The sequence below is a fragment of the Siphateles boraxobius genome, unplaced genomic scaffold (assembly GCF_051911475.1).
Source record: "Siphateles boraxobius isolate OS27281-9 unplaced genomic scaffold, OSU_SipBor_1 31, whole genome shotgun sequence".
NCBI classification, from domain to species: Eukaryota; Metazoa; Chordata; class Actinopteri; order Cypriniformes; family Leuciscidae; genus Siphateles; species Siphateles boraxobius.
The window spans coordinates 20,906,791-20,932,098 of record NW_027508931.1 but is presented as its reverse complement, the minus strand read 5'-3'; the positions used below and the strand labels follow the sequence as shown (position 1 = coordinate 20,932,098).

At 41.7% G+C, this 25,308-nt stretch overlaps 1 protein-coding gene and 1 long non-coding RNA gene across 2 annotated transcripts; both read left to right on the top strand.

Moving 5' to 3' along the window:
- Positions 1 to 11,332: 11,332 nt before the first annotated feature.
- LOC143697026 (uncharacterized) lies at positions 11,333 to 24,227 on the top strand. The gene is made up of 3 exons (XR_013186138.1): positions 11,333 to 11,369; positions 16,282 to 16,316; positions 23,853 to 24,227. It is a non-coding gene; the product is annotated as an uncharacterized LOC143697026 (long non-coding RNA).
- On the top strand, positions 18,643 to 21,007 carry LOC143697104 (uncharacterized). Its single transcript, XM_077194028.1, has 8 exons — positions 18,643 to 18,694; positions 18,823 to 18,937; positions 19,081 to 19,214; positions 19,311 to 19,415; positions 19,547 to 19,639; positions 19,755 to 19,841; positions 20,312 to 20,535; positions 20,840 to 21,007. Exons 1-8 carry the CDS (start codon positions 18,643 to 18,645, stop codon positions 21,005 to 21,007), a joined length of 978 nt encoding a protein of 325 aa, XP_077050143.1.
- Positions 24,228 to 25,308: the final 1,081 nt, after the last annotated feature.

Genomic DNA, 25,308 nt, shown 5'->3' with positions numbered 1-25,308 from the left:
TGTGCCCCTATAAATAACGTGAGTTATACAAATTCTACAGATTTTAGTCAAAATAAAGTTAAAGTTTTATTTAAGATCAAGTTTCATTTGATTCGAATTGTATGAGCATAGTAGCATTGAGGCCCCATCCACACTACTGCGTTTTAGTTTAGAAACGGATAATTAAAACGAATACGATCTCCGTCCACACCAGCGTTTTAGCTGCGTATTAGAATTGATCTCCGTCCACATTAAAACGACTGAAAACACGGATCACGTGACCACCAACACTGGGCATGCGCGTGCCGGTCTAAACACAACTTCATTAAATAAAATTATCCCACCATGCTCTGGGTTAACCCCAAACCGACACTCTATGTACGGTCAACGCCGCCGCTGCACACGGGAATTGTCACAGATCGCTCGAATAATAGCTTGACTCCGGCGCATGTAGGCAGTTATAGCGTTGTAAAATGCAGAATTTACTTGTACAACAGCTGCTAGCAAAGATATACACCATGACTGATGACACCCGATCATAGAGCCGAGCGTGAGCCTCTACTACGTCATCGTTTCTAAAGTCCTCCGTCTTGACCCGTCTACACTAAAACACCCTCCGGAGATTCAAAACGAAAAACGGCTCGGCAGCGTTTCTAAACTTCTCCGTTTTGGGTCTCCGTTTTTGCCGTTTTAGTGTGGACGGGAGGTGCAAACGTAGCAAAAGGTCTCCGTTTTTAAACGAAACCGCAGTAGTGTGGACGGGGCCTGAGATGACCTCAATCTGTAAAAGTCTCAGAATTTTTGATTTTATGCAGTTTAAACATTTTTCCACTTAATTTATAACAGTGTCTCAAATGCATACAACTCTTTTCACTTATGTACATCATAAAATACCCTTCAATAAAATGTGATTATTAATTACTTCACAAATGTATGACCATATGTTCCATATGTATGTTCACCTTCTGTTGCTGGTCCTGAAATACGGGATGAATGAGCTCCAGATGATGGCCCTGGCTGCTCCATGTCATCTTCAAAAACACTTGCAGTGAATGATCTTAGACCAAAAGAAAAATATAAGACATTAAACTTACAAATAACACAGTTGTAACCAATTTAATGTTTAAGTTGTTGTGCTATGCACAATCCTAGTCCATCTCACAAGCATTTAGTACTATGGGTCATAGTAGCCTTCGTAACGTCTACGGTTACGTATGTAACCCTCGTTCCCTGAGTAGGGAACGGAGACGTTACGTCGGATGACGACGAATGGGGTTTCGCTTAGAAAGCCTATCAACTTCGAGTATTACAAAACGAGCCAATGGCAAAGAAATGCCATGGGTCTGCGGAATTTGCATGGCGTAACTCCGCCCCACCTCGTGGGTATAAAAGGAGGAAGCCGGCAGCAAGCAGATATGTTTCTTCGCTGAGGAGCCAAGACTGAGCTCAGGCGATCCCCGCGGTACAGCGGAAAGTGGCAGGCAGACGTAACGTCTCCGTTCCCTACTCAGGGAACGAGGGTTACATACGTAACCGTAGACGTTCCCTTTCGTTGTCACTCCGAGTTACGTCGGATGACGACGAATGGGGTTACCAGTCTAATCACGCCACCTTCTCAGCTGTCTTCCAGTGCCCTGCGTAAATCGAGATCCCTGTCAGCCTGGACAAAGGACTCCATATAACACAGGAATACCAAGGTACACTGGGAAGCATATCCCAAGCTTAGGGGAAGTATGCAATTAATGCCAACCCGGAGGGGGGGGACTTAGAGAATACACATATGACCCGAAGGAAGCATATGGAAAACACTGGGGTGTCCAGCCGCAGGTGGAATATTTCAACCCCAGGGGTGGCAAGGTGGCTTGCCAAGGGAAAGACACACGCTCAGAGAGGCTTACAGTGGAAATACACATGTGGGGGTCGCTCAGAGGAGGGACCATGCACACGGGAGGCACCTAGCCGACGCACAGGCAATAGACACTGGCGCCGACGTCAGGAGTGCTGGAGGAGCTCAGGGCTTTCGGAGAAGCTCACCTGAGGAAAATATCGCACGTATCCAGTCCGTGGAGTGGAATGGCGAGCAAGCGAAGACACCTGAGCGGGTCCGGTACTAGCTGGTTGAAGCGAGTACACGAGAGGACACAGGCTCCACTCGGAGATTATAGAATCTGGCGAATGTGTTAGGTGTCGCCCAGCCTGCAGCTCTGCAGATGTCTGTTAGCGAGGCGCCATGCGCTAGAGCCCAAGAGGACGCCACACTCCGGGTGGAGTGGGCAGTCACACCAAGGGGGTACGGTCGACCTTGCTGCTGGTAAGCCAAAGCAATGGTGTCCACTATCCAGTGAGACAACCTTTGCTTGGAGAGAGCCTTTCCCTTCAGCTTCCCACCATAACAGACAAAGAGCTGGTCTGAGGTCCTGAAACACTGCGTTCTGTCTACACAGGCGCGGAGAGCGCGTACTGGACAGAGCAGTGCCAAGGCTGGGTCTGCCTCCTCCGAGGGCAGCGCTTGCAGGTTCACCACCTGGTCCCGAAAGGGAGTGGTAGGAACCTTGGGCACATATCCAGGCCGGGGTCTCAGGATCACGTGAGAGGAAGCCGGCCCAAATTCCAGGCACGCTTCGTCAACGGAGAATGCGTGCAGGTCCCCAACCCTCTTGATGGAGGCCAGTGCAACCAGGAGCGCTGTCTTCATAGACAGGAACTTAAGCTCGACTGATTGCAGGGGCTCAAAGGGAGCACTCTTCAGGGCAGTTAGAACCACTGAGAGGTCCCAAGAGGGAACGAGAGGAGGACGAGGAGGATTTAGTCTCCTCGCTCCTCTCAGGAACCTGATGACCAGGTCGTGCTTCCCCACCGACTTACCTTCGATGAGGTCATGATGTGCGGCAATGGCGGCAACATAGACCTTCAGGGTGGAGGGAGACAGCCTTCGCTCCAGCCCCTGTTGAAGGAAGGAAAGCAAAACACTGATCGAGCATCTCCGGGGGTCTTCTCGGTGAGAAGAGCACCAGTTGACGAAGAGGTTCCACTTCAACGCATAGACGTGTCTCGTGGACGACGCTCTAGCGGAAGTGATGGTAGCCACCACCGCTGGTGGTAGGGTACTCAAACCTGCCTTGTCCCATCCAGGAGCCACACGTGGAGGTTCCAAAGATCGGGACGAGGGTGCCATAGGGTGCCCCGTCCCTGAGAAAGAAGGTTCTTCCTCAGAGGGATCGGCCAGGGAGGTGCTGTCGCGAGGAGTACTAGTTCGGGGAACCAGGTCCGGTTGGGCCAGTAAGGGGCAACCAGAATGACCTGCTCCTCGTCCTCCCTGACCTTGCGCAAAGTGTGCGCAAGAAGGCTCACTGGGGGAAATGCATACTTGCGGCCCTGCGGCCAGCTGTGCGCCAGAGCATCCGTGCCGAGCGTGCCCTCGGTCAGGGAATAGAACTGGGCGCAAAGGGTCGAGTCGTGAGAGGCAAACAGATCTATCTGCGCGTCCCCGAACTGGTCCCAAATCAGCTGAACCGACTGGGGATGGAGTCGCCGAGGTGCCCGTCTCACGAGCGCCGCTTAACCCGGCGTGATGCGGGGGGCGGGGCTGGAGAGGGCTGTGGCGTCCGCCCGCGGCCCCCAGAGCCGGCCCGTGAACGGGCGGGGTGGGAGCCGCGGGAGGGCGCCTTCGGCGGTGGGCAGACGAGGGATCTGAGCGGACGGCGGGGCCGTCGGGACAGAATCAACCTCACTCTGCTCATGGGCGGCTGAGAGCTGTTGGGCAAGCCCTCAACCGCACCGCCGAAGAGGCCGACCTGGGATATGGGAATGTCGGACAGACGGGTCCGCGCGACATCCAGCACATCAGACAGGTTCAGCCACAGACTGGTGAGCATCACCTGACCCAGGGAGCGTACGGCCACTTTCGTCGCTCAGAGAGCAAGGTCAGTGGCAGCGCGCAGCTCAGTTAAGAGCCCTGGGTCAGTCCCGCCCTCGTGCAGGTCCATGAGCATCTGGGTCAGGTGGACCAGCAGAATGACCATGGCATGCAGTGAGGCGGCTGCCAGTCCCGTGGCGCTATAGGATCTCGCCACAAGCGTAGACGAAAAACTACAGGCCACGGGCGGGTGCTTAGGATTGCGCCGAGAAGAAGCACTCTGAGGACACATAGCATCGCAACAGAGCGTTCAGCCGGGGGAACCCCAGTGTACCCATGGGCAGCGGCCCCATCGAGGGGAGGAAAGGCGGATGAGATCAGCGAGCGGTCCCGAGAAGACAAGGGGGTCTTCTTGGACTTCGAGATCTCATCATGCACATCCGGGAAGAGAGGTATTGGGGTTTGCCGTGGACGAGGGTCGGCGGCCTTACCCAAAACCCATCGTCCCAGGAAAGCATGGTCGTCATCTCCGGATCAGACTCAGGCACAGCCGTATGCACACCGGAAGGTGGCAGCTGTGACGAGCCCTCACTTTCAGAAGACTCAAACCCACCTAGTGATGCTGCAACAGACATGGCATCTTCCTCTGTAGCTTCAACTGAAACACGCGGGCCACCAGAGGGTAGACTCGCGGGAATCAGCAGTTCACTAGCGGGCACCGTCATTGAAGAGGGGGGCTGGGGTCACGGACACATAGTCGGCGCCTAGATCCAGACCGTAACCCTCAGGTCACCCTGGCCACCAGCCGAAGATCGGGGGGTGGATGAGGGGACTCTCACTCTTGCGAGTTCACCGAGTCTCGACCTATATATGACGCGATGATCACGTTCCCAGCGAGAACATGAGTCACCCACGAGCGCTGTTCAAGCATGATCAAAGCCCAAACACACTAGACAGCGCTCGTGCCCATCAGAGTCCGATACCAGTCCGCTGCAACCAGAAATGCACGGGCGAGCCGTCTTTAAAAAGACGTGCCACGTGTAAGCTCTTTTAGTGAGAGAAAACTCAAGTGTTGAAGCACCCGGGGAGAAACGCACCGACTGGCAGACCACTGCAACAGATCAGCAGGAAGCACGCTCTCGCCGTAGATCGCCGTCACACCAACACTCGAGGTACTCGTTTGTAAAGCTGACAATTCAGAGATGGCTTGTGGAGAGAAGAATACACTTGGCTCCGAAGCGAAAACATATCTGCTTGCTGCCGGCTTCCTCCTTTTATACCCACGAGGTGGGGCGGAGTTACGCCATGCAAATTCCGCAGACCCATGGCATTTCTTTGCCATTGGCTCGTTTTGTAATACTCGAAGTTGATAGGCTTTCTAAGCGAAACCCCATTCGTCGTCATCCGACGTAACTCGGAGTGACAACGAAAGGGAACAACTGAATTCATGCCTTCTTTTATTGTTTCACTTTATTTTGAAGTCATTTTACAGCTTCATCTATTGATTCTAAGGCGTATTCATATTACATTTATATATTTATTTATTTAAACTCTACGTAATAATAATAGATTAACTAAAATTGTACTTGTGATCGATTTAGGATATAATAATTACATAATATTTAAATCTTACAAATGTATTATTCTAAATTAGAATTACTAAAAGCCAGACGATTTTGTCTTGAAAAAAATCATTTGCTATGTAGTGACCTTTAATTAGGAGTAAAAACAGGTGGAGTGACTTTATCGCATCAGATATGCGACACTTTGCTCACAGCTGATTGGTCAAACGTCAGCCAGGGTTGGTGGAAACTAAACTGAAACATAGCAGGGCTGCGTTCAGCCCCGACAAAACGTTGCACAACGTTTTTTTTAAACAGAAACGTGATGCGTTGAACACACTGTTCTGATGACGCAAGAGTTGCAACTATGGCAGCTGAGAAGGCCATTCTTTGTGTTCTTTGTGAAGAATTTTCTGAGCCTGATGAAGTCGGTATGAATATGTGTTTAATACTATAAAATATGCCTGATGTTACAGTTACTGCACTTGTCGCCCAGAACACAAGAGAACATCCCAATCGAGTGAAGGGATTGCTGAAACTGTGGTTCCTAATTATTGTGATACAACATTTGCCTCACATACTGACTTTATTTGTAGTTCATACTGTTTTAATACCCTGTATTTTCTTTCTCATTTTTAGGAAAAGCACTTAATTACGTTTATTTCTATACCAAATGTCATACACTTGCAATGAAGCTAAAATATAAACAACTACGTCATTATGTTGAAACTTATGACAAACATACTTATGACTTCTAATATCCTCAGTTGTTGCGTATACCGAGCTGCATCGAACACATTTGTAAATGACTTTCCTTGAACCCATTGTGCGAGTTCACTTTAATACCGCATGCTTTATATACATGTTGCTGCTGATTGGACTGCAGTTCTGACACGCCCACCAAACAAGAGAAATTGCATCTCAAACCCCGTTGCACACACACCGGTGCACGCCGTTTCCAGGAAACATGACGTTCAACCCGGAAACCGTAGCAAAACGGTGCGCAACGTTTTGAACTTGAACGTGCCCCTGGCTAGACACCTAAAACGGCTTCATAGTATAAGCCCCTGGTTTCACAGACAGAACTTAGATTAAACCAGGATTAGGCCCTAGTTCTATTAGGACATTTAAGTAGCTTTTATAAAAATGCCTTAAAAAAAAACATTACTTGACATATTTAAACTATGGCACTGACATATTTTAAAGGGATAGTTCACTTTAAAATGACAATTCGGTCATCATATACTCACCCTCAATTTGTTTCAAACCTGTATGAATTTCTTCTGCTGAACACAAAGGAATATATTTTGAAGAATCTCAGTAAACAGTTAACTGGTCCCATTGACTTCCAGAGTATATATTTTTTCTTACTATGGAAGTCAATGGCTCCAGTTAACCATTTGTTTACTGAGATTCTTCAAAATATATTCCTTTGTGTTTACTGTTCAGCAGAAGAATAAAATTCATACAGGTTTGAAACAACTTGAGGGTGAGTATATGATGACAGAATTTTCCTTATAAAGTGAACTATTCCTTTAAGATATTATGCTTTTAGTCAAAACAGTTGTCTTTAAGTCTGGGACCACCTTAAGCCGTGTCTGTGAAACCACGGGCTTGACTGGATAAATCCTTACAATCAGATGTTAGTGCCAAGCAAATATATCAAAGTAAATTTTAAAAACACAACTTATACCTCTCAGCACATAAACTGCCATGATAAGGTAATACAGACAATGGCAACTCCTTTTGACATATAGGGCACATCTGTAATGACAAGAAAATGTATACAAAAAGTAAAAGTTAGCGGGAAAGTAAGTCTTCTTTTAGATGCAATAAAATTTGAGAAATAAGCATTACCTCAAGGCTGTCTTCAGAAATATCTCTTGCACCAGCAGCAATATTTCTGACCTGCTCCTCTAAGTTGTCATTACCATCCTCCACAATGACTAGATCAGTCTTCTCCTGTCATTTTAAAATTATATTAACCTCTGTTACATCAGTTAAATTTAGTTAAAGTTATTAGTTAACGTTATTGTCATTGGTTTGAATATGTAGCCTGGTTAAAACCAGACCATTCTCAGTTGTAACTGAGTTATAGTCTGGCAAAGCGTCATAGTAGACAAATCATTTCCAGAGGGGCGTCACCAACGGACGTCGCGGATAGACCTAAACCCAATCAGAGCGATGAAGGAGATGGCGTATGCAGAGCGGCGGAGAAACATCTCCGAGTGTTGTTCTTTGCTCGGTTTTTAACTAAAAGGAAACGTTCAAATGGCTTAAAACAGACGTGATAGCTGATTGGAACGAGTGATGTTCGACGGCGGCATCTATCTTTGTAATGTAGGATACAAAATCTGCTTCAAAATCCCAGCGCTGTCCTCATCGTGTAAAGCCCGCCCCAACGTTTCTGATTGGTGCCTCGATTTCGGCGGATTGGAAATGAGCTTGAATGAGCTCTTTGCCAGACTAACTTTCAGAGCAAATCTAAATTTGCCGGAAGTTGTCTGGGTTTTCCCAGGCTAGTGAACATGTTTCACGATATGTACGCATACAGTCATTGTGGATCAAATACATTTATTTAAAAAACAAACAAATTGTGCGTAATGTAAAAAAAAACGTATTTTGCTGCTGTGACAATATGGCTATACAAAACTCACAATCGGTGCAGATGTGTAAAAAACTCACATTGGAAATTAGTTTGCACTCTTCGGCATGCAAAGCCAACATTTGCAGTGGCATGGTGGTGTTGCAGGTGACACAGGGCACCTTTGGCATCTTTGAAAATTCAGCTGAGTTGTAGGGAAGAGGCTGGGTGTCCATCTCCTCTTGAAGGGGCACCAAAAACAGGACAATTTTTCCACAGTTTGAGACAGAACGAATTTGGCGACCTGAGTAACCCTCTGTGTCCATTGAGATGAGACTCATTCTTCTCTGGCCACTCCCTCCTGCAACAGAATTTGTATGTAATGAATGAATCCTAATTGACAGATGATCATTAGTTAACTGAGCTCTTCAAACCAGCTTGAAATCCCCATATTTACCAGTTGCTTTATAAAACATCCACCGTCCTTGTAGAGGTTGAAGTTTTGGGAACTCTTCCTCCATAATTGTTACTATCTATAAAAATAGATAATTCATGAAAAGTCAAACACAAGATTTTCAAATTTACACCAGGTAATAGAACAAATGTCAACATTGCATATAGATTTTAGAATACTAAAAGCATTCAAATATACCAAATCATCAGACATATAAGCACTTACATCCGTATGTTTGCAGTCCTCTGCAACTGTCACTACCCTTTTCCCTAACCCTGCCTGAGCCAGTTCCAATTCAACTGTAGGCTTCGGGGTTATGGTTGCTGGTGATGGTAGTACACAGACTGTAAGGTCTGTGCACTTGATAGGCACTGTCTTTGTAATGCGACCTTTGCCTCTCTTTGCGTCGGTTTTTGCACTAAACATATTCGGAAACTGTCTAAGAAAATACAAGTAAATAACAGCATTCAAAAGTATGAAGTTGCATTCAGTTCAGACAATGAGTAGTATTACATTATAATTAAAATATAATATAAAACGTTTTTGTCAAAATGTGCAAAACATGAACAAACCATTAAATAATGTGTTACTATAATAATTCTACCTCTTTAAAGCCTGATTGACTCTGGCAGATGATGCATCAGTGCTGGTCGAGGGAGTAATAGAAGGAGTAATAGAGGGAGTAATAGAAGTAGTAAAAGAGGGAGTAATAGAAGGAGTAAAAGAGGGAGTAATAGAAGGAGTAAAGGTGTTGCTTGAGGCACGTTGAGGAGGCCTGACAGGTGCAGATCCAGAAACAGTGTTATGAGTGTGGCCCGATGACAACTCCATGGACATAGCTGTGACAAGGGCTTGAGCAATACTCTCTACAGTGTTCTATAAAAAAAATTTTGATTTATATGTAATTAACAAGTTAACAGAAATATGCCACGATGCACTTTAGTAAACAATTAACCTGAGCCAAGTTTCTTCTCCTGGTGTTACTACACATAGGCCTGTTTTCTTTCATTGACTGTGTCGATAATTTGCATTGTAAAATTCTTCATCAATTCAAATTAGGCTGCATTTCTCTACTATGTTTGATATGTTATGTATGCTACCATCAATAAAAAAAAAAAAAAATAAAACACTGAACGTTATTATACTTACAGCATTTACTGTCGTTGACACAGGTTGTCCCGGCTTGATGTTAAGTCAGTGTGTCCCGAGTGCGTCCTACTATCTACGACTAGAATTTCAAAAATGGCTCTGTCAAAAACGTCGATTCGTCTCCGATCGGGGGTGGGGGGTTGGTGATTGCGTGAGCCACGTGACTACACTTATATTTAACGTGTAAATAAAGCAATCGAAAAAGACAAACGATAATTCAGTACACAATAAACTTGATACAAATTAAAACTTATTTTATTAAAAACGTTATTATTATTATTTAACTAGATACATTTGAAGACTACCAGCTCGGTAATTCTGCGACTGCCATCTAGTGGTAGCTGCCTGCCTTGCCTTTCAGTTGCGTGTGGATCGTCAATGCTGAAAACTGCGTTAAGCAAGTCTCAAAATCCAAATGAACCGAACAGGATCGACTCGAACAAGGAATCAATAAATGCACGGGTGTCGCCTGGTCCAGAAATCCACGGATTCTTTTTTGCACGCGGAAATGGTCACACGTTAATACAAACTAGAACATACTCACAAACATGACTTTATTTGTACAAATTGATGCACATGTATGTAATTCTTAATTGTACATACACCGGTTGAAAAGCATTTGTTTCATTGTATAGTGACACACATAAAACGAATCGTGTTCACGTTAGTGAATAGCATTGCATGTGTGTTAGTTGTGTGTGTGTGTGTGTGTGTGTGTGTGTGGGTGGAATGCAGTAAACTGCGAAAAGGTAGTCTCAAAATCCAAATGAACCGAACACGATCGATTCGAACAAGATTTCAATTAATCCACGCGCGTCTTCTGATCCACAAATGCACGGGTTCATTTTTGAATGAGCAATTTTAGATTTATTATTGGATAACAGAACATGTTTATCCGCAGACATGTATGTATTTGTACAAATCGCTCCACACTCATTCAATCCCAAATTCCACAGATTCAAATTAAATGGCATTTCCCAGATAGTAATTACATTTGGCCCGGATCCGTTTTAAGCCTCTTGCCTCCGTTTCTATCTTAGAGACGTTTTCTGATTGTGAACCAGATCCGTGCCAGATATAAGTTTCAGCTTAAACATTCTAACTGCCATCAGTTCAGTATTTTTACCATTTTGCAGATCTGGCCCAGATCACTTTTCCCATAGGTAACCGAAAGACATTAGCTGTGTCTGACACTGATTTGGTCCAGATCAGCAATATGAATCTGAGCCGATACTGTTTTCACAGGCTATACTGGTGTGGCCCGAATCTGTGATGCATATCTGAGCCGACTGCATTTAAAAAAGGGCTACAAACTGCTCTGGCCCATATCTGCAAAACGGATTTGATCCAACACTGTTTTGACAGATACTACCTGATGTGGACCACATCCGAAATACTTTTCTCAAACTGTGTGAAGAACTCCGTGGATTGGAATAAACATTTTCAAAACAACATGGTTGTCTGCATATTTTTTTTTATCTAGAGCATGATAAATGCATTGTCATTAAGCTGAGCAATATTATTAGTGTTTAAAAACTATACAGCAACATTTTGTGATGCTATAAGGCCGTTGCAGCACAGTCGTTTGAGCTCCGTTTTAGGTCCGTTTCACGACAGCGCCAAGTGAACGTTGGGTCTCGCTTGACTGTCGTCTTGCAGATACGGTCCACATCCGTCCTACGGACTTCAGCCAGAAGCGCCAAAAAAAGAAAAGAAAAAAAATAGATAGGCTATCATCAAACCAACTGTCAACGCAGATTTACCTGACCAGCTAGGCTACCACACGTAAGTTTTTATGTGTTTATTCTATGTGTTTATTATGTAAATCTATTTGTATGTGTTTATTCTAATTTACTGTCTATTACTGTGAAATGCTGTTTGCTTTGTAGATAGCAGTTACAGGCTGTTTTTTTGCGCACCACAAAGTGTTAAAGCCGCATCTGCTATGGCGCTACTGCGCTATACAAATAGCATATGAGTAGCACAGAATAGACCCAATTAGGATAACCGAATCAACTTTTTAATGGCACATATTTGCGCTAATATAGGCCTACTGAATTTTAAAAGGTAGTCTTCGCTTAGGATGTCCAGACGTCCCCTGTTTCAGGGGACAGTCCCCGTTTTTGGTTGCCTCCGGGAAAATACAGAAAAACTAAAGTTACCTGTCCCTGTTTTTTGAAGATAAAACTTGTATGTATTTTAATCAGATTGACAGTCAAACTAAACATGTCCCCGTTTTTTCCAAAATTTTGGGATTATATCCCCGGTTTTGGTCTCGGACATCTGGTCACCTTATCTTAGCTTTAGCTGATGCCGTTAAAGCGCTGAGAATTGCAGGCTCACATTCATGAAAATGACACCATTGTGAGCTTAATTTTACACTTTGACCGACCATTTAAACACTCGCTTGAATTGTATGCTGCCAGCTATCCATCATCTAACAGTGTCAATAATTGATGCCACAACCTGCAGCTATTAACTATTAAGTTGGATGAGACTAGGGCCAACCGTTCCGTATAGGGATGCACCGATACCGATACCAGTATCGGTATCGGGCCCGATACCAATCTCATGTACTTGTACTCGTACTCGTAAAAATACCCCGATACCGAAGACCGATACCTCACGTGACGTAACTGACAGAACGTTCCAGTACACACAGAGACACCAGCCGCAGCAGACACAATGTCAGCCTCAGCAGTGTGGAAATATTTCAAAATCAATGATGACGACCCACGCATGGCAATCTGCACGCTTTGTTCTGCATTAATATCGAGAGGAGGTACAAAAGCCAGTACATATAATACAAGTAACTTGATAAAACATCTGAAATTGAAACACAAAAGTGAGCACGGCGAATTTGCCACTAGCAGTAGCACTCGGCAACCAACTTTGCAGCAAACCTTAGCAAGACGAGAGAAAATGTCAAAAGATACTCCAAGAGCAATAAAAATAACAGAGATGCTTACCCAATTCATTGTTCTTGACGATCAACCACTCTCAGTTGTTGATAATGTGGGTTTTCGTCGCCTTGTTAATGTCTTGGAGCCGAAATATGAGATTCCCAGTCGCCGCTATGTAACAGAGGTCACATTACCACAGATACACAACGACGTGAAAAAGCACATCACCAGCTTGTTGCATGACATAAAAGCGATTAGCTTTACCACTGACATATGGAGTTGTAGTGTAAATCCAGTGTCTCTCATCAGCTTAACAGCACAATGGATAGATGGCGATTTCAATCTACAACAAATCATGCTCCATGCAAAACAATTCCGAGGCTCGCACACCGGCCAAGCGATCGCGAGCATATTTGAGGAAATGCTTGCGACTTGGAAAATTTCCAAAAGTTCTGTACATGTTGTGGTCCGTGACAATGCCAGAAACATGATAAAGGGCATGGAGGAGGCCGGAGTTTCTAGTCTTCCGTGTGTGGCACATACGCTGCAGCTGGCTGTCACGGAGGGTCTGCTATCACAGCGCAGCATTGCTGATGCCGTGGGAGTCGGGCGCAAAATAGTCGGCCACTTTAAACATTCCAACCTGGCATACTCTCGGCTTCAGGACATCCAGATACAGCTCGGTCAGCCCATTAAAAGACTCCAACAAGACGTGCAGACTCGGTGGAATAGCACCTTCTATATGGTGCAGTCTTTGATTGAGCAGAAACGGGCCATTGGTGTGTATGTGTCTGAAAACGAGCTCCCTGCAACACTAACAGCAAACCAGTGGAATATTATGGAGAAGATGCTAAATGTCTTGGCTCCCTTTGAAGAAATGACTCGTCAAGTGAGTTCTTCAGATGCTTTAGCCTCAGATGTAATTCCTGCTGTTACTGTGCTACAGAGACTGTTATTGAAACATATGGATGAGGACCAAGGTATCAAAACGATGAAGAGCACTTTGCTTGCTGCTTTGCAGAAGCGCTTCTCCAACATTGAACAAAACCCGCTTTACTGCATCGCAACGTTACTCGATCCAAGGTAAAACATTTTTTTTAAATAATTTAAATTATAATAAATAAGTTTACATTTTTTTATTAAATGTATATATCATTCATTATTATATACTATATTAAGTTTTTATATTAAATAATTTCATCATAATGATAGAATTAAAAAATAAATAAATGTTGGGGTAATCTATTCAATTTAAATTCTAAAATGCAAGAGTTTTTTTTCTCTCTTATACTGCATAAAATGAATGCTTATATTGTCATTGTTTTTTTGTTTGTTTTTTTAGGTATAAAGATCGATTCTTCTCCAACACAGACACTGCAAGGCAGGTCAACGAAGTGGTGGTACTGGAGCTGCAAAAAACATCTGTTGGAGAGACAGCCACAGCTGAGGAGCACAGAGAACCAGCTGTCAAAAGGCCTCACAGTGACCAGCCAGGTAGCAGTCTGGACAGTGTTTTTGAAGAAATTGCAGATGCATCTACATCTACGAGCAGATCTCCAACAGCTGTTACCATACAGCTGGAAGCATACCTTGGAGAGACCACTGTGCATCGGTCAGACAAACCCTTCAAGTACTGGGCAGTTCATAATCTTCGATTTCCGGCTCTGGCTCAAATGGCACAAAAATATCTTTCAGCCCCTTGCAGTAGCGTGGAAAGTGAAAGATTGTTTAGCTCTGTGTCACACATTCTGAATGAAAGCAGAAGCAGACTTGTTGCTGAACACACAGAGATGCTTCTGTTCCTTAAAAAGAACCTGCCACTTACTTTTGAAAAATAATCCTAATGGATTTGTTTTTTCTTCAAAAACAGAGTGTACAAATGCTGTGAGGAACATCCTTAGCTAATATTTCTTAATTCTTATGAACACTCTTCCTGCAGTTATAGCGTTGCTAGATTTAATAGTACACTCTAATATTTCACTTTACACTTTCGGGTTTGATTACATTGTTACTCAGTGTTATGTTATAAACATTTGTTCTGTGATTTCTTCAGCACTTTGACAACTTTGTGACAGGAAGGTAAAAATTACATTCATTATGTCCTTGGTTTTGCCCTTTGGAGGTTATTGGACACTGAAATTTGGGCTTTGAAAATTTGTGATAAGCACATAAGAATGATTTATTTTTTTTAGTTTATATAAGTTGTTGTAAATAAAGATGCTGATATGTTCATTAGTCTCATTGTGTTGTTCTTAGAAAATTGCCACATAAAACGAGACATCAGGCATCGGTATCGGCGAGTACCAGGAAAAAGATATCGGTACTCGTACTCGATCCTTAAAAAGTGGTATCGGTGCATCCCTAGTTCCGTATAATACGGAATCGTTCCGTATAATACGGAATCGTTCCGTATTTGACACATAAAAGGCTTGTTCCGTATTGAACTGGTACGGAACGCACTTTGTTCCGTATTTTTAAGAATCAATTCAGTACAAATCCATGAAAGACGCATAGCTTCTAATATATATGTCAGACAGACTATGATGAATGAACGAAGACCCGCTGCTATAATGGCAAATTCGGGGACTTGGTCTTGACACACCCTTTGCGGGCTCTGACGTGTAATGACGTGGAGTTGGCTCATTGGTCGCACGTCTGAGGCGCCCGCGCCATTGGATGTGCAGTTGCCGCAGCGCAGCCTATGAGCGAGCCAGACGCTCAATGTGCAAAATGCGTTTTACAGGCTTCAGTAAATCGAGTAAAATGTGTTTTGCATTTGTAGGCTATGATAAGAAAAACTACTAAAATTAAAAATATATATATTTTTTGCACTGGAAATAACATTCTAGAAGTCTAATTCTATTGAATAAGTTCGCACAAGGCTACAGAAAACTGTTGTGTTTATTTTTCTTCAAATGCAGTCTAAGCCGATGAGTTTTGAATGTTATATGTTGTATTTGTTTAAGTTAAAAATAAAACGTATTATAAACTAAACAAATACATGGTTCATTTTTGGCAAAATGATCATGATAGCCTTTATATATCTACGTGGTTAAGTCTTGTATATTGATTAAGCCTACTTTGCTATTCTATAAATATATAGGCCTAATACATTGCATTATAGTATGATATAAAATGTATGAATTTCAGGGGTTATTTTTTCAAAATTTTCTGTTATTGTTGCCTGGCCTTATTGACACAACTCGGATTGATGATAAATTAACATATTTCCTCAACTAGGATTTCTTAGGAGTTTTAGTATGTTGTTCTGCGCACCTCATAGAAATTATCTATGGTGATTTTTTTTTGTTTGTTTACAATTAGTCTGTCGTAAAATGCTACTTTGCCTGGACTAAAAATAAATTGAGTAATTGTGATTAGGATTTTTTTTTTATTATTCATGGCCAAAGTATCATTACTGAAATCAAATATACATTAATTAAAGAATAGGAAGAGAAAATATATGATAGAACTGATAGAAAGTGGCAGGGACAATAGCCTACATAATTTAGAAATACATCTGAATGTATATGCCTCCAACCTTACACTGAACAAAGACCATAACCACTATTCTTCTCATGCCTACCCCAATTACAATTTCAACCTTACAATATATAGATAGATAGATAGACAGATGGATAAATAGATATTGACCAATAGAGGGATAGAGAAATAAATGTTATACTTGTTACCAAATCTTTATTTTTGATAAACCAGACAACTTTTCCAGTCACATAAGACATCAAATTAAGTAAGACAACAACTTACAACATACTTTCCATTTCTTTTTCCAGATGCTGAAAACATGATGCAAACTGTTGAGACGAAGGTATAATACTCAGATTTTCATTCCATTCCAAACTCCATACTTTTATTTTATTTTATTATTATTCAATTTACAGTTGAGATAGTTACATAAATGTAAAAAATGAATAGACGCAAGACACCTGTTTCCAGTTCTGCGTTGAGGAGAAGAGCCAGGGTGGACCTTAATAGAAGGTTAATTGATATCGGCCAGGAAACACCTGCAGCCATACTTTCTCCCAGAGATATTGGGTCTCCAACAGATGATGTTGCAGAACCTGAAAATGAAATCATGGAAGAAAATCTTGGATTAGATCCAATGGCAGGTGTTGTGTCTGACAAAGAGGATAGATCTTATTATCAAGATGATAGTGATGTAGAAGAAATATCTGACTGGGAGGAACCAGAAAAACTCAGAAATCGCCTTTCCAACTGGGCATTAACATATGGTATTTCCCATATTGCACTTTCGGCTCTCTTGGCAATATTAACGGTCCACCACTGTGACTTGCCAAAAGATGCACGAACTCTTCTTAACACAAGAAGAGATTATTCTGTTAGGGAGCTCTGCGGTGGCCTTTACCACTACATTGGCATTATTGAGGCGTTAAAACATACCCTTTCCCAGTGGAAAGACAAGCTTGTCGATGGATGTTGTTTATATCTTCAAATGTCAGTGGATGGCCTGCCACTTTTTAAAAGTTCAGGTCTTCAGTTGTGGCCCATTTTAGGTAGATTGGTAGGAGTACCCATGAAAGAACCTGTAGTCATTGGGATGTACTCAGGTATAAAGAAACCTGAGTCATCAAAAATGTATCTCACAGATTTGGCAAATGAACTCTCACAATTACAGGAGGGGTTTACATTTGAGGGGAAAAGGCTCACTTTAAAAGTTCATTCGATGATCTGTGACGCACCGGCAAAATCCTTTGTGAAAGTCACAAAGGCTTTTAACGGTTACTATGGTTGTGACAAGTGTATTCAGAGTGGGGTGTACCTCAACCACCGCATGACATACCCCCTCATGAATAGCCAAACACGGTCTGATGAGGCATTTGCCAGGCAGGAGGATGAGGAACACCACCATGGTCCTCATGCCTTCACAAATGTACATTTTGGTTTGGTGTCCCAAGTCCCACTGGACTACATGCACCTGGTGTGCTTGGGGGTGGTAAGGCGCCTTATCTTTCTGTGGATGAAAGGTCCTCTGACTGTCCGTGTACCAGGGAGAGACGTGGACAGAATATCCAGAAATCTTCTAAGCTTAAGACCCCACATTCCTTCGGAATTTGCTAGAAGGCCAAGAGCACTGAACGAAGTGGATAGGTGGAAGGCGACGGAGTTCCGTCAGTTTCTCTTATACACAGGGCGGGTGGTGTTGCGCGAGGTGTTAAGACCTGATCTATATGCAAACTTCCTGCTGCTGTCGACAGCCATGGCAATGCTGGTCTCCCCTTTCTTTGCCAGAAAGTACAACGAATATGCCAACAGCCTCCTTCATGCTTTTGTGGAACATTTTGCCCGCCTGTATGGAAATGATCAGCTAGTGTACAATGTCCATGGATTGACCCATCTTGCACAGGATGCAAAACATTTTGGCAATCTGGATGTTATATCATCCTTTCCATACGAAAATTATTTGCAAAAACTCAAGGGTTTTGTACGCAAACCCTCAAATCCCCTGGCCCAAATAATCAGACGCCTGTCCGAGGGATTAAATGGTGGTGTTACAAGTGACCAGCCCATCAAATTGTGCAAAGAACATGCCCGAGGCCCTATACCAGTACCAAACTTGATCTGTCACCAGTATGACGAACTGATATCAGAGAGGTTCACCATGACCACAACATGTCGAAACAACACATTTCTGATGGGCAAAAATGTGTGTCAAATAATTAATATAATTGACTGTCACGGTGATATCATAATTGCCTACAGACAGTACGGGATGGTTGAAACATTTTTTACCTATCCTTTTAATTCGGACATTTTAAACATTGTGGTACCAGCTGACCTAGGCCATGAGATAAAATTCTCCAAACTGTCATCTTTCACACAAAAATGCATGGCTGTCCCTTTCAATGAGGCAATGGTGGTTATACCGTTGTTTCATATGAAGGACTAGACTTTATTTTTGAAAATCATAGATCAGTTCAGTTCAGTTCAGTTATTTATTTTTTTAATCATCTTATTTTTTACACAATGATTTCTAAAAGACATTCTGTGGAGTAATTTTCCTCGACGAGGACATTACAGAAGTTGTGCCGAGGTCATGGGTTAAAGGTGATGAATGTTTTTGGCCAACATTCATTTCTGAGGAAAAAACCCAAAAGGCCATAAAGAGGCACGAAATGCCAGGCCCTGGCTGGAAAATCTTCAAAATAAGAACACTCTTTGAAAAAGGTAAATAAACAAGCAAACAGGGTAATTCTATGTCTTTCCATGTTAGGACAACAGTTATGCCTTACTTCATTTATCCTTAATTATCTCCATATCTGTCTTTCTTTATTTTTTATTATTTTTTATAATAGTAGATGACTTCAGTAAGGCAAGGCAAAAGCTGAAGGACTACAACAGAAATGGAACGGCAGTCCTGCAGTCAGAGGATGAGAGCTCAATGGCAAAAAGGAGAAGAAAAGCGACACAGTATGTACATTATAGATAATTGTTGTATTACTGCAAAAGCTATGGCTGGGGATGGGTTTAGGGTACAAAAAAAGCCTTTGTTCATGCCTGCCCATAGAATGATGCTATTGCCTTGTCATTACAATTTGACCTGTCTTCACTAGTTACCCAGGATTTGAAAACGGCAGTACTGACTCTGAAACTGAGCAGACTCCAAAAAGAAGACCAAAGTCTCGGCCTCGGCCTCAACCTCTCCCTATTAGCGCTACCCTTCCTAGTCTCCCTCCAGCCCCCCTCTGTAAGTTTTGATTTGATTGCCAACTGCAACAATGTACAGTCCAGTGATTTGTACCACTGCAAAATGTTGATTCACGGTTTTCCCTTTATCAAAAAGCGGACATCGCAGTGGACATGGGTAAGGAGTCTCTGGACAACACAGGACAGGAAACCTTTACAGACATAAGCTGGAATGTGAGGAGGGAGTCAGACCCCTTCAATGGTAGGAGTCATGCTCTATAGCAAAATTACAATACAAATGAAAGTACAATGGTGATGTTCTGTCCTGTTAATTTCTGTCCTTGTCTGACAATCTGCCTTTCTTGTTATCATTTTCCCTCAATGGTCATCTAGTAATCAATAGCTCAGCGCACCAGTCAACACCACCACCACCTCAACACTTGAGTCCAGTGTTTGACATTAATATGGGCTTCCCCTATTCACATGGTGACTTTTTCATACAAATTTACATGTACAGTACATGTGTACAATAAATATCCTGTATATACTTATTTTTTTCTTGTTTTCTGATTTTAACATTTACATACCTTTCCTCAATTAGCCAGCGGTGGTGGAGAGCCTGGAGGTCACCTCCTCTTCAAGCCAACCTTCAGAGTTGGCCATGAAACAGGGCCAATTCCTTGCACACGTAAGAAAAAAAGAAAACAAAAGAGTGTTAACAATGTTTACAACATTATATATATATATATATATATATATATACAGTACAGGCCAAAAGTTTGGACACATCTCATTCAATGCGTTTTCTTTATTTTCATGACTTTTACATTGTAGATTCTCACTGAAGGCATCAAAGCTATTAATGAACACATGTGGAATTATGTCCACAAAACAGTGAAATAACTAAAAAGATGTCTTATATTCTAGTTTCTTCAAAGTAGCCAATGAGAATCTACAATGTAAATAGTCATGAAAATAAAGGAAACATATTGAAGGTGTGTCCAAACTTTTGGCCTGTACTGTATATATATACAGTATATTGTGCAGCTGTGGGTTGATTTTATGGACCATCATTGTGTGTATTATTTCCTTAATGTTTAAATAACCTGAGGCTTTTCTCCAGATTAACACTTTTTTTCAACTTTCACAATGTTTCAGCGGCTCAGCTACATGGCCTATTGCTTTTGGAAAACCTAAAGCAGCAGGTTGCCCAACTCGCCACCACCGTGAACCTGCTCATGGCCAAGGTCAATAACGGCCTCCAACCAGCAGCCTTTGAGTGGTCCGGGGAATTTCAATTCCCCCTGGAATCAGATGCAGAGCTGGACCGCTTTGAGGCCTGGCTGGCGGACCCTGCCAACGATAGGCAGAAACATGCCCTTGTAAGCATATTCCCCCAATATGCTCTCATTGTACTCAAGACACACTAAATCTAATAATCTAAAGTAATATTTATTGCTACAGTAGACTAGCTCTTTATGATGATGTAACAATTTAATTCATCGAAAGTAATATTTATTGCTAGACTAAGCTCTTTATGATGATGTAACTTGAATGTTATGGATAAAAGCATCATCCAATTGCCCACATGTCTTAATTGTTAAAAAAAAAAAAAAGTCAAAAAAGTGGCTTACCTGTTTAAAAACTTGTGCAACGGTGATCCAACCACTATCTTCATGCCCCTAGGTGAATACCCTGTCTGCTGTCGGGGGTGTGGATTTGAAGAGGGTGACATGGAATATTCTGTCATACCTGTTTTCCTGCCCCCTTTCTCGAACAATTAATTGGAAGGGTGTGAACAAGAAGAGGGCCTTCCACAGGATGGCATCACGGACCCTCCTCAGCCGTAAGTAGGCTATTGCTTCAAATGTCCTTAGTGAATTAGTATTTATTCACTCAAAAGTCTTACAGATTACTCAAATATGTAAAATATAGCAAGGAGATATTTTAATTGTTTATTAATAAAGTCAAGATGAAGTTGACGATGCTAACTCGCAATCTTCGCAGTAGGCTATTGCACCAGAGAGAAATGCACATTTCATTTCATAAGCAGAGAGCATTCTGTTTTCTTTCGTTTTAAATTGTTCTGTTTACAGGTAGACATTTCAATATATATATATATATATATATATATATATATATAATACCGAAATTCCCTTTAAAGAAAGGCTTTGTGTCTTCTGTTTGAGGTCTGTGAAAGTTTTAAAGGAGTCTTTTAGTGCCGCTTCAGAGCGCTCGCGTCCATAACGGAGAACTGTCACGTCTGTAACATTGTTTTTTCCTCATAAATGCGAACACGAATAATAAAATAAAATGAATATTTTATATTCTGTGGAGAGCTAACCCTTCTTCGTCGGATTTGCGCAGTGCAATTCACAGAATTACAAAAAAAATATATAGGCTATATATTTTGCCTCCTAAAAGTTTTTTTCATTTGTGTCTATTTCCCTAACATATAAAACGCATGTGTTGACTGGTATTTTTTTAATGTCTGGACTCTTTTAAGGGAGGAGCCTATTGGTAAACACACGTTTCTTTATTGGTATTAAATGCATTTTCTGAGAATTAAAATTTCAAGTTTGACTGCAAATGTCATGTCAAAAAATCATTTATGTAAATCATTTATCCTCAATTGTGGTGTAGTAGGTCTACGTATTTTATAATGTTAACTTCAAATAATACTAATAGTAATTTAAAGATGTAGCATTGGATCTGGACGGTATGGATAACGCTGGGAGTTGGAAGGGGTTTGTCGCGATTCTGCAGGTTCGTGGATCTGAGTGTTGCGATTTCGGTTTCATATCGCATATCGTTACAGCCCCAACGTTAAGTTCTACTTCTGATAGTTATTTTGGTGAAAGTAACACAAACGTAATACAGGAGTAATGTAACGCATTACAATTCTGAGACAGTAATATTGTAAGGTAATGAGTTACTTTTAAATAACAGTAACAAGTAATAAATAATGTATAACAGTTTGGAAGTAACCAGTGTTGTGCAAGTTACTTCCAAACTGTAATATATTATATATTACTTGTTACTGTTATTTAAAAGTAATTCATTACCTTACTGTGTCATAATTGTAATGCGTTACATTACTCCTGTATTACGTTTGTGTTACTTTCACCAAAATAACTATCAGAACGTTACTCCCAGCGTTATCCATACCGTCCAGGGCTGAGTTTCCCGATAACGTTGTCTCTTAGCGCGCTACGAAGACTCTTAAGGTATAACTTAACTGAAGGTATATCATTTCTAGGCGTGTTCCCCGAACTATAGCCTACCTTAGAAAGCTGCTTAAGATATAGGCACCTTCTTACGTGCGACGTTACCGGGTGCTGTCCGTGGCGATGGTGCTGAATCTGTTGATATCGATGACTCGAGAATCAATTATTCTCTCGTGCAGGGGCTGTTTATGTGAGAAAGCGCTGTTCTTTATAAAAGAAGCACTTCAGAAATAGTTGAAATTGCATTTACTAGGACTCATGGGATATTATAAAAAATAATCCAAACTATAACAGCCTATAATAGCCTACATATTTTAAAATTGTATCATGACATATATTGCTGCCATAATAACTATTTAAATGTTTTATGTGCTTTCTTCTCTTTCCCATTTTTGTTCGCTGAGGTGAGCTGCGATGAAATATTGTTCTTGTAAATACTTTCAAGCATTTCAGTAATAAAAGTGTACATCACGTAGCTACGGTGTTCGGCAAATAAATAAGAAGTAAATATAGCAGACAATTATAGATAATCACGGAGGCGCAGGCTTGTGAACTGGAGCGCGTCTCATAAATGAACCGAAACTCAGCGTAAAAGGAGCCTATAGCCTACTTCACAGACCTGAAAAAATATATATCTATATTGAAATGTCTACTTGTAAACAGAACAATTCAAAACGAAAGAAAACAGAGTGCTCTCTGCTTATCTGTGTGCATTTCTCTCTGGCGCATTCACTGGCCTACTGCGAAGATCACGAGTCAGCATCGTCAACATCTTTATTAATAAACAATTAAATGTCTCATTGCTATATTTCACATATTCATAATCATTGCTTTTTCATCAGCTTTTAGGTGCTTTAATTACATGTTACATGAACGCGTCACCACCACATCAAAAACATGATTGCGTGATGAAAACATGAAAAATACCACCTAAACATAGCCTAACTGTTTAGAAAGAAAACACAGAACGAATAGCCTAATGCGCATATGTCGATTTCGCGAATGTTCATGCCATCTTCACCCATTAGCCGCTCCCACTGGCCAGCGCGAGCGCAGAGGCCGAAATCATGACTCACCGCACTCCTGTAAAAAATAAATCGCTATACAAATATATCAGACAGACGCTGCCATTTAGTCTTTATTTACAGACTTAGACACTACACACGGCTATTGACTGCACGAACAGGTAGCCTACTTGCATTTTTCATTCGTTAATGTCTCGCGGTCTTGCTGTTTTTTTGTTGTTGTTTTTTTAGCCTACAATTAAAACTAAAAGTCTGTTGTAAGTAACGCAAGCCTTACTTAACATGTAACGAGTAAAATATTACTGAAAATTGATTAGTAGGCTAATGCATTACACTACTGCGTTACAGCAAAAAGTAATATGTTACTATAGGCTAATGTATTACTTTTGTAGCGCGTTACTCCCAACACTGTGCACAACACTGCTAATCAGTAATGCTGTTTTCCAGGTGCAGTGCGCAAATGCGCACTGACAGCCAGTGCAACAGAAGCGGAAATATGGAGGCATGCAATTAGGTGGTTTGCCCTTTCGGCGGACAGGAGCGGAGGGCGCCAGGAGAGACTGGCGCGTCAGCAGCAGGAGCAGCAACAGCAACAGCTGCCACAGCACCCACATTTTGATTTTGTTTAAGTGCATTTTTTTATATTTTTTTTTTTAGTTTTTTGTTAATAGCCTGTGCGTTTTTTTTATCCATTAATTCTGTGTTTGTTGTTGACTGTGTTCTTTGTTAATTGTTGACTTTGTTCATTACTTTGTTGTTCATTTTTTATAATTAAATCGTGGTCTGAATTATGTGTTTGATTACTTTGTTCACGTTGTTTTAGTAGGCTATGCGTTTTAATCATTAAAACGATTTATTTCAGCTATAGCCTATAGGCCTACGCATTGCTCCAACTAGCCTTTATCAAGTCAAGTCAAGCTTTTTATTTATAGCCAAGGCCTTGTAGTGGAAATGTTTTTATGGACATTCCATAGACTGTGAAAAATGTAGGCCTATGCCTAACTGACAAAAATGCCGTAAATGAGGCAAAAGGATCAATCTAGTGGTGATTTAAGCAGAATCGTAACACATCCGGCACAGCTCCGGTAGGCGGAATCGCTTCACGCACCCGTTACGCATCTGTAACGGGATGATCAGGCAGTGCTGGATCGGCGCTGGCACTTATTCGCAACAACCCCTAAAAACAGACCAGAAACGGCTTCGGCCCGATGTGCGTTTGGACTCAGGAACGAGTCCGTGAGGCGGATGCGGGCCAGACCCGGCTCTATCGTTTTGCGGTTGCGGCCCTGTTCCGTTACAGCGTCCAGTGGCTATCTGGGTTGTTTGTGGATAGTAAAATACATTCACAAAATGTATCTAGTACATTGATAATTGTGTGTGCATTTATTAATCATAATGAGACTAAAATCATCCCATACGCTCTGGTTGGTCTGGATTATTCGGGATTTTTTATTTTATACAGAAATAAGTTATTTATAATTCAGATGAGAATAAAGTTAGTGTTGATTAAAATGAAGGAAAACAAATATATTGATCTGAAATATAGCACATTAATTTTAAATTTATTTAGGTTAAATTACCAAACATACAATCTTAATTTAATTTAAAGCAAACAATACATTTAAAAGATATGGGTTGTATGCACTTTTTTTTTAATAAAAAAAGATATATATCCAAAAAACAAGGCCTTAAAGGGTTAAACTCTTGTCACTGTAACAGACACAATCTCTCTCTCTCTCTCTCTCTCACACACACACACACACACACACACACACACACACACACACACACACACACACGTCAAGTCACTTCCATTTTAGATGCAATATTGAATAAGCAGAAAATTCGGATTTTCTGCTCTGAAAATATAAATAAGCATAAAAATTGAATAAGCACTTTTAAT